This window comes from Drosophila sechellia, chromosome 2R (assembly GCF_004382195.2).
Source record: "Drosophila sechellia strain sech25 chromosome 2R, ASM438219v1, whole genome shotgun sequence".
Lineage (NCBI taxonomy): Eukaryota > Metazoa > Arthropoda > Insecta > Diptera > Drosophilidae > Drosophila > Drosophila sechellia.
This window is the reverse complement of record NC_045950.1, coordinates 1,565,038-1,579,814: the sequence shown is the minus strand read 5'-3', so window position 1 is coordinate 1,579,814 and position 14,777 is coordinate 1,565,038. Positions and strand designations below refer to the sequence as shown.

The 14,777-nt window shown below is 36.4% G+C and overlaps 1 protein-coding gene across 3 annotated transcripts; it reads right to left on the bottom strand.

The window, feature by feature from the left end:
- Nucleotides 1-242: 242 nt before the first annotated feature.
- Nucleotides 243-10,863, bottom strand: LOC6620142. Of its 3 annotated transcripts, none has more exons than XM_002044319.2 (3): nucleotides 10,752-10,863; nucleotides 7,097-8,043; nucleotides 243-2,016 (listed from the first exon to the last, which is right to left on the bottom strand). In XM_002044319.2, the coding sequence occupies exons 1-3, from the start codon at nucleotides 10,777-10,779 to the stop codon at nucleotides 772-774; spliced, it is 2,220 nt and encodes a 739-aa protein (XP_002044355.1). In that variant the 5' UTR covers nucleotides 10,780-10,863; the 3' UTR covers nucleotides 243-771. The 3 variants fall into 3 exon arrangements, with proteins under 3 accessions (XP_002044355.1, XP_032570628.1, XP_032570629.1); XM_032714737.1 differs by lacking the exon at nucleotides 10,752-10,863 and adding an exon at nucleotides 9,956-9,983; XM_032714738.1 differs by lacking the exon at nucleotides 7,097-8,043 and having other exon boundaries at nucleotides 10,752-10,833.
- Between the last annotated feature and the right edge of the window lie 3,914 nt (nucleotides 10,864-14,777).

The window sequence follows — 14,777 nt, the reverse complement described above, 5'->3', positions numbered from 1 at the left end:
TTTCATAGTTTTAAAGTTTTTTGGCAAATCGATAGAAATATAGTTATATGTGTATATATAGTTTCCAAGTTTTAGGCAGCTTATGAGTGTTAAAGTAGCAAGATTTAGAAACTTAGAAGATGCGTCTATGCCTCTGAAATCTTCATGTCTAATCTGAATTCTTTAGATTTAATAGTTTAATAGGCGTTCATAAGGATGGACGTTTGTATTCGGCTATTGATCCTGATTAGGAATATATATACATTATAAGGTCGGAAACTCTTCCTTTTACCGGTTATATACTTTCCAACGAATATAGTATACCCATTTACTCTGCGAGTAACAGGTATAATACCTTACAAGTCCTATAACATTAGAAAAAAAATTCGAATATTGGTCCAAACGTGTGGGCGTGGAAGTTTTGTGCAGTTTGTGGGCGTGGCAACATGAGTCAACAAATTTGCGTTGCGTCTTTGTCTCTAGAATCTAAATGCTGAATCTCAACCTTCTAGCTTTTATAGTTCCTGATACCTCGACGATCATACGGACAGTCGGACATGGTTAGATCGACTCGGCTCTTGATCCTGATCAAGAATTTATATACTTTATATAGTCGGAAACGCTTCCTTCTGCCTGTTAGATATTTGTCAACGAGTCTAGTATATCCTTCTGCTCCACGAGTAACGAGTAATACCTGCTACACACTTTTTAATGAATCTAAAATACCCTTTTTCTCCACGAGTTAACGGGTATAAATACATGTGATACTGTACAACAAGATAAGGCTCATAGTTAGTTGTTGTTAATCTTTGTTTCCTTATTAAAACTAGATGCGACGGTAGCTTGATTTCTAGAGCCAACCTTGTAAAAATTACGAACTCTTTGGGTCTTGCTAACTGGCGTTTCAGTACTACCTTTTTTTATATTTAGCTTGTTGAGCTTCCGTGTACTGATGTTTTGACGCAGTTTAGCTGGAAGCAAATGATGGCTAACTTCAAAGTCTTTTGTATTAAATACTTCACAGTCTACCTGGATCATTTTCATTTTACCGTTAATTCCCGGATTTTCTAAGGGAAGTACCAAGGACAATTTTGGGCGATAACTACTGTTGTAACTTAATGCTGGAAGTAGTGCGTGATCCATATTAAATGAAAATACGTAAAAAGTATCATCCCTTCTCTTGATTTTACTAATTACATTTATTTGTTCGCGCATATTTTCAAAGGATTTCGTATTGTTGAGTTTTCGCCGTTTTTCTGGCAAAACAGATGTGTAATCATTTAAATCAATAAACATTTTTTGCTTTTCGTGTTTGATGTGTATGTCACGTTTTTCCTCAAAATATTTATTAAAAAATTCAAAACCATTTGAGTCCTCTTTTTCCTTTGAAAAATTGGATATGTTTAAAGTGCCGCTAATCCATTTATGTAAATTTTGAGCGAGCATAAAGTATTTTGATTGATTGGAAGAATTATTAAGGGACCTGCACCTGTTTATACAGTTTCGTGTACTTAAATATGTTAAGGGTGGAGGTTCATTATATGAGTAAGTATGAGATACATTTTTGGTAATGTTGTCCAAGGAATTAATTTTTTGATTGCGTATGCCAGAACTTAAAAAATATAGAGACGGTTCTTTCTGTTTGTCTGAAAGAAATGTACTTAGATTGTTTTTTTCTTTATATTCCTCCTCTGAATCAGCCCATAGTAAGCGTCGATTGGACATGCTTAATTGTTTTCCGACAGGCTCAATCTCACTCCCACCTTCGAAGTTATTTGGTATGTTGAGATATTTTTGAAAATTTCCAGCGTTTAGAGATACCACAAAAGCCATAGCAAATAATATAGCAACATTTTTTTTAATCGTTGCCGTAGTATTATTTTTATTGCAATGCTTTGCCTTCGATGTAAATCTTCCGTTTTTATTTTCGGTTCGTTCAGATCCTAAATAGTTATGTAAAATACCATTTGCATTTCCAGATTCACACTGGCCAGAGGTGGCAAACATATATAGCTGATCTCGTAATGTGATATTTTCCTGCAAGAAAGGTTTAAAACAAACGTAATTTAGTTCAAAAGTCATCAGATAATCGGAGCTAGGGGAAAGTACAATTTTTTTTAGAACATTCATCAAAATTGGCAGAAAACAGCAATATCAAATATAAATAATTAATAAATAAAATATATAAGAAAAAATCAAATATAAAAATATATACAATGTTTTTGGAGTGACGTTTTTTTTTTTTTGCGATTTGTAGGCATGACTGAACTGTATATCAATATAAATTAGCAAGACAATAATAAAATGATAAAAAAATATTGTAAAAATTGTAAACGTGACAGTTCTGGTCGTGTCGCTCTTTGGAATTTAATGGAATCTCCTTCCCTTCCGTCAGCCAGCGAGGGCAGACGTGTTATCCCGTGGAACTCGACGCGAGTAGCAAACCACGTGTTCCGCAGTGAACCCGAGAGTGCGTGAAGTGGGCTACGCCACGCCTACCACGGACCAACCGGCTATCAAGTAGGGCAGCAGACAGGTTAATACCTTACCTTTTGTTGTAATAATGAAATACTGTGAACACTATCCACCTAATATTTTGATATCACAAAAACCGTTTTCTGGTGTCTTAAAAAGCTGTGATGACTTTCAGATTTTGTCTAGTGTATTGGAGAAAGTTAACTTTTAGTTATTATTTAATTAATTAAAAAATTAAAATTTAAAATTAAAATTTAATTAATTGTTTGTGTGGGCGAGTCAGTCTACTCTACGGGCGGTTTGTTGGGGTTAGAGTGGGCGTGGCAAACGGTTTTTTTGAAAATCGATAGAAATTTACAAGGCTCATAAAAAAATTAAGGAAAAAATCCACATTTTCTAAAAGTGTGGGCGTGGCAGTTTGATAAACTATTTATTTTTATCATGATTCTATATATATTTTCCATTAGAGGTTTAAACCTTGATAAATAAAACAGAGCTTCAATTAATAGTCTGGTCTGAATTTTTTTCAATGCCTTGGTTGTAATAAATTTCTTGTATTTATATTTATTTAAATAATAATATAATTTACAAATTACCCATTGAAAAACGTTACCGTTATAGGTGTTTTGGTTTTCCTTCTATATTCCATAAAAGAGTTGGTTATTACGGATAATACCTTTGCAATTATGCCAAGCCGCTAGTCTTTTGCAACACACAGCCTGTGGAGCATAAAAGCGAGTTTTCACGTGATGTACTGATGCTTAAAATGACAGCATTTCTCCGTCAGTTTAAAAGAATACACCTTGCAGTTTTTGCAGATCTGTACAGCCTTGAACATATTGAAAGACCTGGCTAAGCTTCGGCAAGCGAATAGAGCTTGATGTTTGGAAACTGTCATCCACCAACCCCCTTTGAACTGTGACGGATACGAACACTCATCCGGTACCATAACCGATTAGGACTCTATTATTATGCTTGCTACCTCGTTTAGTATCCAGCTCATCCAGCTCATAGTCCATAAAAAGGAAAGCGCATTAATCTTAACAAACATTCAAAGACACTAGAATAACAAGATGCGTAACGCCATACGATTTTTTGGCACACGATTTTTTCGCCGTGGCTCCAGAGGTGGCTCCAGGCTCTCTCAAATTTTTGTTCGAGAGCGAAGAGCGCTACAGCGAACAGTGCACACGTGTGCTCATGCATTGTAAATTTGGCAGAATATGCCCTTCACCTTAGAAGTTCTTAGACTTTAAAACTATATTATTTTTGATCAATTGCGAAAAATTCTTGTTTTGCATTGCCTTAACGTTATTATTATTTAAATAAAGCTTAGAGATACTAATAGCCGGAATCATAGTATCACGAAAAAAATTTCAAAAATGACTTTATATTAGAATATTTGTCATTAGAGTATTCAGCGACGCGTGAAAAATTAATAAGGCAATGATTGTTGAGTGCTTGTGTCCGCACTTCGTGCCTCAAGATATGACTTTTGCAATAAACAGTTTTCATATTTTTATTTATTTTATAAATTTTTATTTTCTACTACGAATTATTTTTATGAAATAGTTATTTCTCAATGTATTCTAGTGTCTTTGGCCAAACCAATATATGGCCGTTACGCATCTTGTTATTCTAGTGTCTTTGATGCATCCCTATCACAACTACCATATGTGGTTTGCAAGAAATCAGCAAGCCGGTGAGCATTATTCGTGTCTTATGTAGTTATTATAAAATGGTGTGTGGAACTTCGAATTGAAAAAGAAAAAAAAAGTAATTTCGGATGACTATGCAATACTGTTTTATGGTACGGTTGTACAATATGGACATTATATTTTTCAAATGTGGTAGTGAAAGAGCAGTAGTTATTGTAATGGGTACGACACTGCATCATTGAGTTGAAGGATGCCCAGGCATGCCCTTGAATAAGGGGAAATATCTGCAAGTAGTTTGCAGTTTGGAAAAACCGAATTCAGAATGGTGGGTCGTAGCAGAATTAAACAAATAAGTTGCCATTAGAACAGCATATTTTGACGCAAAGTAACTCCATTTCAAAATTGCATTTGGTGAACACCTGAAAAAGCAAAATTGGCTTCGGCTTGCGTAGTTGCTAACTGGAGGTTGACTGACTTTGGTAACAGCACCAGTAAAGTAGAGGCAACCCCACCATCAGGAGCCGCTGCTGTAGCTTAGGCTACTAATATGGTATCAATGGCAGTGGATTCACTTGCGAGTCCCACAGGATCACTGAGCGGTCTAAGAGCAGAAGTAAGAAGGGACCCCAGTGCGGAAGGTGTAGGAATTGACTGAAACGTTTGTACCGTTAAGGAGATTCATTAAGACTTCCACTTTAAAATTCAATTGTGTGTGGAATGCATTTAATCCAGCAGATAAGGCCGGACACTCTGAATGCGTTTGTCGCATGATTTCAGATTCAAGGGGCCGATGAGTGGCCTTAGCCGGTCAGAAATTTGACGAATGAATCCGACGCATGAAGCACAATTGTGAGTTCAGTTAGCAGCTGGTGTAACTATACCCGTTTTGACGTAGAGTAAAAGGACATACTAGATGCGTTGAAAAGTACGTAACAGGCGGAAGGAAGCGTTTCCGACTGTATAAAGTATATACATATATTCTTGATCAGGATCAATAACCGAGTCGATCTGTCCTGCCCTTCCGTAAGAACGTCGAGATCTCAGGATTTATAAGTTTGAGATTAAGCTTACAGATTCAAGGAAATCATACTCTAACGCTTTTGAAAAATGTTTTGATAATTTTTCATTTTTTTATAAGTCTTGTAAACACATTTTCGAAAAATTTTTTCATAATTGGTCGGGTAAATTTCTATCGGTTTGAAAAAAATTGTTTGCCACACCTATTCTAAAGCGTAAAGCAGCCAAACCGTTCACGTCCACACTTCTAAACAATTTTTAAAAAAATTATAAAATTTAGCGTTAGCAATCACAATAGCTGAGTAACGGGTATCTGATAGTCGGCGAACTCGGCTATAGCATTCTCTCTTGCTGTTTATATATAAGATACGATTTTTTTCCAATTTTAATAGTAAATCAGAATTTTTTTGGATAAGGGGTTTACAAATTTTTTAATTACTTCCTCCTTTACTTCATTTAACACGGACACTTTTTCGGTGTTTTCGGTTTTTGGGCAGCGCCCATTTTGTTGTAAATGTATTAATTTGGAACTTTTATTTACACCACGGGAAGTGGTATCCAAAAATATGATATGAGCAAATACACTAGAATATTCTAGTCTCTTTGATATGACAATGCGGGAATCTGAAAAACATATGGAATTGTTTAAGATGAGTGTGGCATGGCTATGCCTTTAACGAGAATCAAACGCCAAAAGATTTGTAAGGGTGCGTGGGTTTCACTAATCCGAATTACGAGATTGCTATAGTCGGGTTCATATGTTTTAGGCATATCGACAAATATAAAAAATAAAATAATTGAAAACACCTAATCATTTTTAAAAGTCTTTTCGTTACGTTTTCAGTCTGTATAGTGGGTGTTAGAGTGCACGTGGTAATCTTCTGAAACAGTCATTAGTTGCGTTCACAATCATCATATTTAATGTAAATTTACTAGCTGTTATACTTGCAGTAATCACAGGCAGACAGACGGACGGAAAGTTGGAATAGCCATATCGACTCGGCTACTAAGGGTTGGCTTTTATATTTTTGGAATAGAGAATAAAATCAAATACTATTCTTTAACAAGATAGAATGCTATAGTCCGAGTCCCCCGACTATCAGATTCCCGTTACTCAGCTATTGTGATTGCTAACGCGAAATTTTATAATTTTTTTAAAAATTGTTTAGAAGTGTGGACGTGAACGGTTTGGCTGCTTTACGCTTTAGAATGGGTGTGGCAAACTCAGCTAGTGTGAAGTGCCAAATTTCATAATTTTTCTGGAATATAGATAGATATTGGGGAATAAAATGAGTAAAAATTGAAATATAAATTTACACAACTCATAAATTTAAGAAAAAATATCCAACAATTTTTAAGAAATTTGGTCGTGGCAGTGTAGGTCGGTTTTAGGTCGTGGCAAAAAGTTTTTTGCCAATTGACAGACATTTACAAGATTAATACAAATCTGAACAAATATTAACACATTTTTAAAAATGTGAGCGTAAGAGTGGGCGTGACAACATGGGTCAACAAACTTGCGCTGCGTCTTTCTCTCTAGAATCTGTATGCTGAATCTCAACTTTCTAGATTTTATAGTTCCTGAGATCTCGACACGGCCAGATCAACTCGGCTATTGATCCTAATCAAAAGAATATATATACTTTATATGGTCGGAAACACTTTTTCTGCCTGTTACATACTTTTCAACGATTCTATTAAAATTGTATTATTGTTTTTCAAAATATTCCAAAACATGCATTCCGATCGCATCGTTTGTTGCTACCTAACTTATTGATGAGTTTTCCCAGACAGGTTAAGATCAATTGAAAATTGGAATGTTAATTAAAGAATTGGTAAACAACTTATTATGTTAAGAAGAATTGCGATTAAAATACCAAATGACCAAATGACGAGTAAAATAGTTTATTATTTAAATAGTTTATTATTTAAATAGTTTATTATTTAAATTGAAAGAGAGTACTTACAGCTTTTAGGGAATCGCATTCTTTTTCAAGTTTATTTATTCGAGTCTCTAATGAAACAACATACTCCTTTCTTTTTTTGCGTGATAAAGAAGCAGACTCCCGGTTCTTAATCATACGTTGATATTTTTTGTAGATCTTATCATCCATTTTATGTGATGTAGTGCTTTCTTTCAATGATTGTATAAAAGTTGAATTTTTTTTTTTAATAACGATATTAGTCCCGACATAACAATTTTTTTTTAAGGTCCTTTCTCCGTTACATTTCTCTGTTGGCAAAAGCCCTTTGTAATCATGTGCCAAAGGTAAAACTGTTTTTGGAACTTGATTATCTGGGTTCAGCTTCGTATTCATTGGCAAGCTTTTGGTTAAAGTTGAATTATTCCTTGAAATGTGATATGAAGTAAAACCCAAGTCCTGGGAAGTTTCCTTAATTTCGTTTTTGATATCTGATAGATTAGAAATTGTGCTGTTGAATTCTTTGTTGGGGATCCGAACTTTAGCAGGTTCAAAAAATGGATCAATCTTATCTGAATCGACTAGGAGTGGATAGAGCGTTTCTTCCAGAAATTCGTTAGAAGAACCGTTTACATTTGAACGATTTAAGCTTCTCGTGGGACAGGAACTAGGCTCAGGATAATCATGCCTGCTGTTGCTAAGATCCAATTGAAAATTGTCATTTACATTTCTTTTAAATTCACCAGAACACGCTGAAGGAATTTGTTTCAAACAAGAAATCGCGGAACTTGGAGTCATTGTATTCAAGCTAAATTCTGAAGTTAATGTGTTTGACGAGAAATGCAATCCAAAGGCTTCTTTTTGAAGGTCAGGTATTAATTCACTTAGATCTAACGATGTATCATTGTAGAATGCTGATGAGTTCAGAATGTCGTTTACAACATTATTGTCGTAGTTATATTCAGTCACTTCTCCCAACAGCGATAAATCGTCTGAAAAAAAACATTGCGTAATTTATCTTAGAGAATAAAATTTTATAAATTCTTAAAAATATTACAGGAACAAGGGAAAATGCTATAGTCGGTTTTGAGTTAAGAAGAGGCATGGCCAAAGTGTTTTTGGTATACAGGTAGAAATTGGCAAGAAAAATCAAAACTTTTTTTGGCGTGAAAGTTTTGGACGGTCTGTGCAAATCGATAGAAATCTACAAGACAAATAAAAAAGTTCCTGGACTATCAGATACGTAATGGGTCTTAAATTGGGCGTGGCAAATGAAAAAATGTCAAAACAAAGTTTAAAAACTGTGGGATTGGCAGTTTTGTGAGAGTAGGCGTGTGAAACAAACTTTTTGATAAATCTTTTTTTAAGGGAACTAATTCTATTTATTAAGGTTTCAATAGGAATCGTTCAGTAATTCCTCTGAACATAACCTAATGTGTGATAAAGATAAATGAGACCAAGTGGTAGTCTAGTTATCAATTATTTAAAATGTAATATGTTATATTATCCTCCTGGTAAGGAGATCGCTGGGGTGTACCCTTTTCAGTCTTCGGAGGGAGATGGGATCAGCTAGGATAGTTGCTAGTCGGTTCGGGTGATAAATCTAGTAAAAGCTTTTACTTTAAAGCAACATGTATAAAAAGAAATTGCCAGTTGGATGATCAGCATCTGCAACGCCGGTGCGACAAAGTCTGCCTAGGACAAACACACAAAAATATACTTGAGTGCTAAAAAAAATATATATATATAAAAAATATAATATTATATATTATATATATAATGTAATAAAAAAAAACGCTATAGTTCTGTTCCTCGACAATCAGATCCCTTATGTTTATTCTTTTATGGACACTCGATAGAAATATTCAGAACAAATAAAAAATTTAAAAAAAAATGCAAAACTGAGGGGTGTCATTTTTATGCGGTTTGTGGGCGTGGCCAAAATGGCCAGCCAAATAATAAAACGAAACAAATTTGAAAAATTTAAAAGCGAAGGCGTGGCAGTTTTTGGCTGTTTGTGGGCGAGGGCGAGGCAACATCAGAAAACAAACTTGCACTGCACTAACTACAAGCAGACTGAAGGCTACAGCCGAGTTCCTCGACAATCAGATCAGAAAATATTTAAAATTGTTATTTGGCAAATCGATGGAAAAATACAAAACGAATAAAATTATGAATATCGAAAAATGGTTCAAAATTGTGGGCGTGGCATTTTTAGGCGTTTTGTAGGGCATTACAGTGGGCGTGGCAAAACGTTTTTTGGCAAATCGATAGAAATTTACTGGACAAATAAAAACATTGTTCAAAAGTGTGGGCGTGACAGTTCTGTGCGGTTTGTGGGCGTGGTAACATGGGTCAACGAACTTGCGCTGCGTCTTTGTCTCTAGAACCTATCTGCTTAATCTCGACCTTCTAGCATTTATATAGACAGACGATCCGCGCTTCCTTCTGCCTGTTACATACTCTTCAATGAATCAATGTATCCTGCGAAAAATAAAGCATACGCTGCCTGCACTTTTCTTCGGCCTTCTGAGGTCGTACCTCTAAAAGGTTTGTGGTCCCACTCCATTCGGCTCTCTCTGTGGCAGCCGGAGTGCAACGGGGAAGTGTACTTGGGCCTCTGCTTTATTGCTTGTACAGCTAAGACATGCCGCGGCCAGACGAGAGACAGAGGACGTCAATGTTGGCCACATTTGCAGTTGACGTGTGTGTCACCTACACCTGCTGCTGATGGCATCCAGGACTTTGCATTAACATTTACGGAATGGGCAATGGTGACAAATTAGCGAATGTGTGCTACACGCTTAAACGGAGAACACCGCCGGCTGTTCTCATTGATGGTACCCCTGTCCACCAGTCAAACTCAGCCAAATATCTAGGAGTAATCCTGGATAAGAGACTTACCTTCTCGAAGCATGTGAGTGTGAAAAGAATGCGAATACGTGCCGCGGCGTCAATGAATTTTTGGCTTAAAAATTCGCGAAGTAAATTGTCACTCTCCAACAAGGTGGCAATTTACAAGCAAATCATAGCTCCAATATGAAGGTAGGGATGTCAAATCTGGGGCTTGGCCTGCGACAGCCAAATCCGTCGTATTCAGGCTGCCCAAAGCAGAATCGCCAGGATGATTACCGGCTGCGATTGGTTCGTAAGGAACACTTCGAGGCAATAAACATGCACTCTAGCCGGTACCACGACAGGTTAGAGCGGCATAGAAATCGCTTGCCAAGGCACTAAACAGAGGTCGCCCACCCAGAAGGCTCACGGGATCATAGTTTTTTTATGGTTGTCCTGATAAATTAATAAAAAATGAATTACATGTTTAAATTCAGAGTCATATTTAAATTTCGTTTAAACCTTTCAAAAGTTTGGCAGCGGTGACGATTCGAACTCATATTGTTAACTGCACGAAATAAGCTGTATGCCCTTTACGTATGGCAATGCATCAGTGATGGTCGGCAAAAATATATTATTTCTTGATAGACAATATTGATAAGGAAGCGAACTTTTAATTATTAGGAAATCTTTTAATTTTTTAATCGATTTCACTGAGTCTCGGGTGCAAGCCTCTGCACAACACACATAGAACATTATTGTGTTATTTCATACATTTATCATACATATGATGAATTTGATAATAGAAATTGAGGCAAGACATTTTAAACTTGCTTTGCTTGTCACTGACAAGAAAGAAACTTACTGTATAATTTATATTCATTGATGTCCATAATTAATCGGCCATAGAATTCTAAGTGAATATGTTAACACAGCCAGAATTGATTACCACAGCAGACGTCAGCAAATACACAACGTTTTGGCACATTAGAATATTAATCATCAATGCATACTATAATAGTAATTTCACATTTTACGCTTATATAGTAACTGTACTTTTCACATCCGTCGGAGCAGTTGAGACTTCCTAAGAAATATCGATATAAAAATGTACTTTCGAAACAATCACAAAAAACTATAGCAAATACAAAAAAACTAGCAAATTTACCATGTAAAAACCGTTTTCCTCACTTAAGAGGAGGCAGCTGAGAAATGTTATTTCAGAACGTTACGTTAAATTACGTTAAATTTTGAAAGCAAACAAGTTAAGATTTATCAAACAAGTGATAGTAGGAATACCACGCCAACTCTAACACACACAGACCGCCAAAAACTTCCGTTCAGTTGAATAAGTATTCGTACATTAGCGAAGAAAGTCAAATTATAGATATTCAGGCATGCTCCGGTAAACGAATAAAATTATTACGATTTCGAATTGAAATCGCAAAATCGGTCCTCCGGTTTTCGAAATCGTAAACTTTTTTCGATTTGTAGAACAAGCACAATTGTCTGACCGAAATGAAAAGTAAATTCTTTATTTTATTTAAAATCAGATTTTATATACCAATGGAAAAATAGTTTTCTCAGTGGTTTTTTCATGTTTACTCCACATGGTCACAAGATCATTCTGCCACTTAGTTATTTTATACAAAATTTTTTTCTGACCACACCTTAGATTTGAAAAACAAAATTTTACAGTCGGCAACAAAAATGTTCGATTTCGCAAGGGGTTATAAGTACTTTGACAAAAGTTATCTCGAAGGTGGCCACACTGTTGGTGAAATGGTGAAAAATGCTTATAAAATATAAAAAAATTAATTATTTTAAAGGAGGGCCAAAAGTGTTCCTTGTAAATAATGATATTTAATTTAATTACTCAGAGAAATTGAAAAAAACAAGAAAAAACTAACAAGAGCTCTAGGTTAACCGATGTCCTTAACTGGTCCCACCTGCCCTACCCTGGCGACGCCCGTGTTACTTAGGAAAATCTATTTATTTATTCATATTAGCTGTTAAATATTCGGGCGCTGGGGACGACACCATTTGATGTAGAAAGGTCCTCCTGTCTTTAACGAACACGAAATCTGATAAACAGATGTCGAGGATGGGGTTGTCGCGTATGGCGCTACCCAGAACGGTAATTGGTGGACTTGTTGGTCGGCTTAGCGATCAATCGCTAAGCGTCAGGTTCACCGCTAGCCAAGAAATACAGATTTCAAAACTATATGCGAAGAGATCGGTCAGCCACAGGTTCAGGACCAAGAGGTCCAAGAGAGGAAAAGCTCCTTACGAGACACTGCATCGGAGTCGTCGGTAAACGCACTTCCGCTCATGGTGGAATGGCTAAGACACTGGAGGTCCTACGTTGGCACTCCTATTGGCCAGGCATGACAATCCAGGTATGTAAGAACAAAACGCCAAACTTCAAGATGCACAAAGGGAAAGAAAGAAACACTACATCGACTTCCTAGACAAGTATCCGAGGTCCAAGAGTGGTCACGCATGGATATTTATCGTAGTGGACCATTTCTTAAAATACATTTATCTTAAGGCGATGAAGGATGCGACGGCGGCGAACGTAGTAGATTTCCTGGTGAACGAAGTTTTTTACAAGTTCGGTGTCCCTGAAACGATACATTCGGACAATGGAAAACAGTTCACATCTAAGACGTTTGAGGAGATTATCGATGGGTTCGGAAACCAACATATTAAGACGCCGATATACTCAACCCGAAGCAACGCTGTGGAAAGGTTAATAGAAATGTGCTGGCGGCAATTCGGAGCTGGCGGAGATCGAGGTGGCCATACTGTCCCCTCAAGCTTGACAGCTGAGGTCCCTGTGCGACCATAAAATGGCAGGGATGCAGGCGATGGATAAGCTCCATCGTTACTCCGTTGGGAGTAATGACTGTATCCCGCCAAGGATATCTCGTTGTGATCTGCGGAATGGAAATAGAAAGCACACAATGTCAAAGGATCCAAACATATACAGTTCCCGTAAAGCGTGGGCCCCACCTAAGGAGCCGTTCGAACTGCTGACTACATCAGTGCCGCGTTGAATCCTGCCGTCCTCCAAGCTACCAATTATTTTATCGTTCTGCTAAAACTCCGTGTAGCGCTAGTTACATCGATAGTTATCGATGCTTATGTTGCGAGCTGTGTGGCATGGGAAAAACTCTGCTAAGAAAAGAAAGCAGTTCTTATCACAACCTAGCAGTGCCCACAACCCCAAACAGCAAACCTTCCTTCTGCAAACCACTGCTGTTACAAACGGCAAAAAAAGAGCCAACTGCGTCTTGTATGCTCCACCTTGAAGCAACATACATTAGCAAAGTATGGCGCGATATTCACTCTCACTCACTTTCAACAGATTTTCATTGATCTGCACTTCGATATTTGATTGGTTTTTTCTTTTTAGCGCGCAGCATTCGGTTGCGAACCATCATGTTGCAGAAACATATTTCGCGTATGCTCTTTGTAAACAAGCTGTAAAAGCTTCACACTGCATGAAGAATGCATTGACTACGATATTGCAAAAATACTTCATAGTTGGCGCTACGCATATTTATTTAATATAATAATAAAGTAGTCTGCAAAACTAATATAAGTTAAATTATTATATCGCTGCCTGCAGGTCCTATGGCTACTATGTTAACAATTGCGTTGTACTTAATCTTAATTGGGAATTTAGCTAAATGATTGTTGAGTTTAGTATGTAATTTTTAAATTGACTACGATATTGCAAAAATACTTCATAGTTGGCGCTACGCATATTTATTTAATATAATAATAAAGTAGTCTGCAAAACTAATATAAGTTAAATTATTATATCGCTGGCTGCAGGTCCTATGGCTACTATGTTAACAATTGCGTTGTACTTAATCTTAATTGGGAATTTAGCTAAATGATTGTTGAGTTTAGTATGTAATTTTTAAATTAAATTTAATTTTTAGATTTAATAGTATAATTTGGTTACACCTATTGATTTATTGGTACTGTCAATTGCACTGTTTCCGTTGTGATGGTGAATGTTTATAGTGCATTTAATTTCTGAACCGTCAGTGAATATGAAAGTATGTTGTTTGATATTATTTTTTGTGAGCTTGTACAGTTTTCGGTATGATTCTGGAGATGTTTCTTGTTTTTTTATGGGTTCGGAGTGATGTGTCTATTAGAATTGGGATGGTCATGATGGTCTGTATTTGTGGAGTTTTTCAGGCTTGTGGGGTTATAGGTTCTAGGTTAGGTTCTAGGCTAAGTTTGATAGTTCGGTCTATTATTAGTATTGTTTTTGGAAAAATAAAGGTTTTGTTTAAAGGTCTCGTTTCATTTCTAGGGAGGGAATATTTGCTTTCTAGAGAATGTTGCTTATTGGGGTGGAGCGATTGGCTCCCAGGGCTAGACGGATTGCGAAGTTGAATGCTTAGAATGCTTTTGGGAGCGTGGCCGTATAGAAACAGTCCGTATTCTAATTTGGCTATGACCGACCGTTGACTTGGCGACATCGATGAGGGTATACGTGTTGCAATTAAATTTTGGACTGGATAGGCATTTCAAAATATTTAGTTTATTGTGGAGTTTAGGTGTGTGTTCCGTTTATATTTGTCGTTCATTGTTATACCTAGAATTTAAAAAAAAGTAACGGATTTGTACGTCAATGCATCTTATCTTGCAACTGCAGTTATGTTATTTTTAACATATGTTGGCATTTAGATAGAATTCGCAATGCCCCTGACTAGGAACCGCAATTCCCTATATTGTTTAAGTGGTTGTTCGTGCTGAAGTCTGTATATGTTTTTATTGAAATTTATTATTAAATTTTATTTTATTGTAAAGGGATATGATGTTAGATAATTTATTGAAAGCTATAAGGAATAGTATTACGGATATG